Source organism: Pagrus pagrus (genome assembly GCF_965226575.1).
Source record: "Pagrus pagrus genome assembly, chromosome: 2".
NCBI lineage: Eukaryota > Metazoa > Chordata > Actinopteri > Spariformes > Sparidae > Pagrus > Pagrus pagrus.
In genome coordinates this window covers 588,205-592,894 of record NC_140186.1, presented here as the reverse complement: position 1 = coordinate 592,894, position 4,690 = coordinate 588,205, and the positions used below count along the sequence as shown (strand labels likewise).

General features: G+C 43.8%; 1 protein-coding gene across 2 annotated transcripts in view; it reads left to right on the top strand.

Annotated features, from left to right (window-relative positions):
* The first annotated feature begins 1,020 nt into the window (after positions 1 to 1,020).
* The window catches only part of LOC311270879 (echinoderm microtubule-associated protein-like 6), a 39,271-nt gene continuing 35,601 nt past the window's right edge, over positions 1,021 to 4,690 (top strand). For both annotated transcript variants that reach the window (XM_084376099.1, XM_084376098.1), the window contains exon 1: positions 1,021 to 3,748. In XM_084376099.1, coding sequence (XP_084232225.1) covers positions 3,552 to 3,748 — 197 coding nt within the window. In that variant the 5' untranslated portion in view covers positions 1,021 to 3,551. The remainder of the gene's footprint in view (positions 3,749 to 4,690) is intronic.

Sequence of the window (4,690 nt, the reverse complement as noted above, 5' to 3'; positions counted from 1 at the left end):
CAGAACTACAGTAATACTACAGAACTACATTAATACTACACAGAACTACAGTAATACTACACAGAACTGCAGTAATACTACACAGAACTACATTAATACTACAGAACTGCAGTAATACTACACAGAACTGCAGTAATACTACACACAACTGCAGTAGTACTACACAGAACTGCAGTAATACTACACAACTGCAGTAATACTACACAGAACTACATTAATACTACACGGAGCTACATTAATACTACATAGAACTACAGTAATACTACAGAACTACAGTAATACTACACAGAACTACAGTAATACTACAGAACTACATTAATACTACAGAACTACAGTAATACTACACAGAACTGCAGTAATACTACACAGAACTACAGTAATACTACACAGAACTACATTAATACTACAGAACTACAGTAATACTACACAGAACTGCAGTAATACTACACAGAACTACAGTAATACTACAGAACTACAGTAATACTACACAGAACTACATTAATACTACACAGAGCTACATTAACAGTACACAGCTACATTAGTACTACACAGAACTACATTAACACTACACAGAACTACATAAATACATACAACGGCGGGGTAAGACACTACACCTCCCATCATGCACTGCGGGTTCCTGAGTGTCGCTCTCCGCTGAAACCGCACCTGACCTGACGGAGGGGGGAAGCTCGCGGAGATTAGCGTGAATCAAACCGGAACCCGTGGCACTGGACTTCAAAATAAAACCGATCAGCTCATCGGTCAAACCGAAACTAATCAGTCATTCTCATGATCCACGAGACAAACACTGCGCGCTGTCAGATTACAGAACTGCCGGCACTTCGTGTATCCCTCCTGGGCCAGAACTATTCTCAGTGGAGCAGTTCTGGAGCTAAAACAAGTGAAAGAGTAATTATTTGTGTTTGTTACGCTGATAAGGCAGCAAGAAACATCGCGTTGATAGGAAGTACTTTATTTTGAAAGTGCTAAGAGGAAGTGGTAGAATTGAACGTTCCCGTCCTGACGCTGTCAGTGGTCCCGGATCCGTTAATATCCCGACTTTCCTTCATCATTTCTCTGTTTTTCCGGCTGTTTCTGGACCGGGCAGCTGCGGCGGTTGTCAGCCGGGTTTCAGCGAGTGTCCTCCGGCCTGCAGCAGCAGGTGCAGTCGGTGGTTCGGATGCGGACTGACGGTGATAAATCGGTGCTGTAATCTCCGGATTTTAACTGGAAACAGCGAACAGACGGCGGCAGGACTCAGAGGGATCTGGTTCTGGTGTCATCTCAGCTTCAGACGCTTGGTTTGTGGAATTACCGTCAATTTACACCGAGAGTCGCTCATTTTACCGACGGCCCAACGGAACATCTGCGGGAATAACGGAGATTACAGAACTGAGCGGACCGTGTTCCCTCTGACAGCCCGGTTAATACTGTGACAGGACAGAGACATGTGTTCTCAACAGACCGCACATCTATTCCTCACTGCGACCGAACCAGCAAACACCAGAACCTCCAGAGACCGGTCCTGAAACCTGCACAATATCCCGGAAATATTCCGGATGGGGTCTTAATTCGAAAAATCGTTCCGAGCAGGTTTCTACAGAACGTTTTACAGTTCTCTTAACTGCTGTCAGAACCGTTCTAATAACATTTAAATAACCTCAGAACCGTTCTGATAACATCTAAAGAACTTCTGTAAGAACCGTTCTAATAACATTTAAAGAACCTTAGAACCGTTCTGATAACATCTAAAGAACTTCTGTAAGAACCGTTCTAATAACATTTAAAGAACCTTAGAACCGTTCTGATAACATCTAAACAACTTCTGTCAGAACCATTCTAATAACATTTAAAGAACATCAGAACCGTTCTAATAGCATCTAAAGAACTTCTGTCAGAACCGTTCTAATAACATTTAAAGAACCTCAGAACTGTTCTAATAGCATCTAAAGAACTTCTGTCAGAACCGTTCTAATAACATTTAAGAACCTCAGAACCGTTCTAATAGCATCTAAAGAACTTCTGTTAGAACCGTTCTAATAACATTTAATTTCTCTGTCAGCACTGTTCCACAACGTTTAAAGAACCTCTGTCAGCACCATTCTAATAACATGTAAAGAACCACAGAACTGTTCTGATAACATTTTAAGAACCTCTGTTAGAACCGTTCTAATAACATTTTAAGAACCTCTGTTAGAACTGTTCTGATAACATGTAAAGAACCTGTGTTTGCACTGGTCTAATAACATCAGGGGAACCACAGATCTGGGAACGCTGGAGATAAGTTAATTAAAATCATTTTGGTTACGTTAGTAGAACCATTAATGAAACTATGCAGAAACATTGGTGACCTCTCAGAACCATTTTGTCGAGTGATTGTTCTGATCTGCTGTGTGAAAATGTTCCTTTTGGAACCAAACAGCACCAATTTAACAGCTTCACTAGAATGGAGAGTGTTTACGAGCAGAGATGATTTCATTGGGATGTTGTTGTAATTTGTTGTCGTTCTTTGGAAAACATCCTAAAATTGACGTATGAGTCACTTTCCAGAACCTTCACTAAATCTGTTTGTGTTCCTGAGAACGTTCAGCAGAACCATCAGTACAGAAACTCATGAATTCCCAACAATGAGAAGCATTCTTGTTTCTGTCAGCTTAACATTACATCATCACTTGACCCGGTTTAATGAAATGTGCAGGTCGTTTTATTAAGTTCTGCAAGAAACAGGTTCTGCCCCCTTTTAGAACAACATTGTCAATGAGAACAGAGGTCACAGCTGACAGTCCACCGGTTCCACAGGTTCTGTACATTAAGTGGTGAAAAACTAGGTTGTATTTCTGTATATGAACGAACGTAGAGATGGTTACTTGTGTTGGATCTTCCATCGGTTCTCCAGCTGAACATCTTGAACATTCGGTTTATTGGAGCCTGATGAGATCAACACGTTCTCACAAGCACCACATCGTTTCTCTTTTAACTATTAACATTTAATTACAATTTTAAAGAACGACATTAAAGTCAGATTTATGATTGGAGGACGGTCTCCACCCTCTTCAAAGGTCTACCTGCACAATTAAAGGGACAGTCCGCACCTTCAGCCATCAGTACAGGCTGAAGGTCTGGTAGTTCAGACCTTCGTGGTCCTGCAGCGCTGACCAGCACACATCAGTACTTCAGCTGTCGATGACTTTGTGCTTTGTTGTTAGTTTGAAACACAAACTTCTGCTCAGGGTGAACGACTTGGCTAACATTAGTTAGCTGCAGCTGGGCAGCAGGTTGGAATTATGGGAAGTGTAGTTGGATGTTGCACCGGTAAAGAGACTACAATGATGGACTGCAGCTGCCATCAGCGTTAGGACTGACAGCAGCTTTGGATGGACACGGACACGGCGGTTTTTGTGTTCGTACAGAAGAGATTTTACGTAGCAGATGCTACATCACCGTCACACAGGACCAGCCGGCTCAGTGCTCACTTCCTGGTTCAAACCAAGAAGACCTCCCTTTGTTTTCTTCCTGGATCTTTAACGTTGAGTTTCCAATTTTAAGGCGACATGTCAGATAAGACGGCGCCGCGCTGCCAGCTGAGGCTGGAGTGGATCCACGGATACAGAGGGCACCAGTGTCGTAACAACCTGTACTACACCGCAGGAAAAGAGGTGGTGTACTTTGTGGCCGGGGTGGGCGTGGTCTACAACACCCGAGAACACACCCAGAAGTTCTACCTGGGACATAACGATGACATCATCAGGTGAGGAGGTGTAGGTCTCATGAGAAGCTGATTGTGTTCCACTGTGGTTGTGTGCTAGATTTGCTAATGTAGCATCAGCCAGTTCTCCTCCTGAAGATGATCAGACATCTGGTTCATGTCCACACCTGGTGGTCGGAACACCTGGACCAAAGGTAAACAGCTCAAAACCAAAGAGTCCGAGGCCATAAAACCTGACAGAGACGTCAACTACGACTCCCAGGATACATTTCACCGACAAACTTCACTTTCCAGTAAATATACAGTACACAGTGAATATATACAGTAAATATACAAAGTAAATATATACAATGAATATATACAGTTAACATTCACAGTAAATATATGTGATGAACATGGACTCAACATGGTTAATATTTGGGTTTTGATTTCCATGGAAACAACAGATAAAAGCTGTGAGAATGGTACGCACACACACACACATACACACACACGCACGCGCGCACACAAGCGCACACACACACACACACACACACACACACACACACACACAGTAACAGGTGTTCCAGGTGTTCCAGGTGTTGCTGCAGGTGAGAATATAAACAGCTGATGTTGATTCATCCAGAGCATCAACTGACACGTTGATCATGCTGCGCAGTGGTTGGCTACCAGCTGACTTCTAGCGACCAATCACATTCATGCAGGTGTTCAGAGCGGTGGTGATAGGCTGACACCTGAGAGCAGCTGCAAGAGTGTCACATGTTGTGTCTCTGTGGCTGAACATGAGTCTTCAGGACAGCTGATCATTCATCAGCTAGACATAAAAACGGTGGACTGCTCCTTTAGCTGCTCCCCAGCACCAGGCCACACGTGATGGAGGAGACAGGAGGTGGAGGAGGCAGGAGGTGGAGGAGACAGGAGATGGAGGAGGCAGGAGGTGGAGGAGGCAGGAGGTGGAGGAGGCAGGAGGTGGGGGTCAGTGTT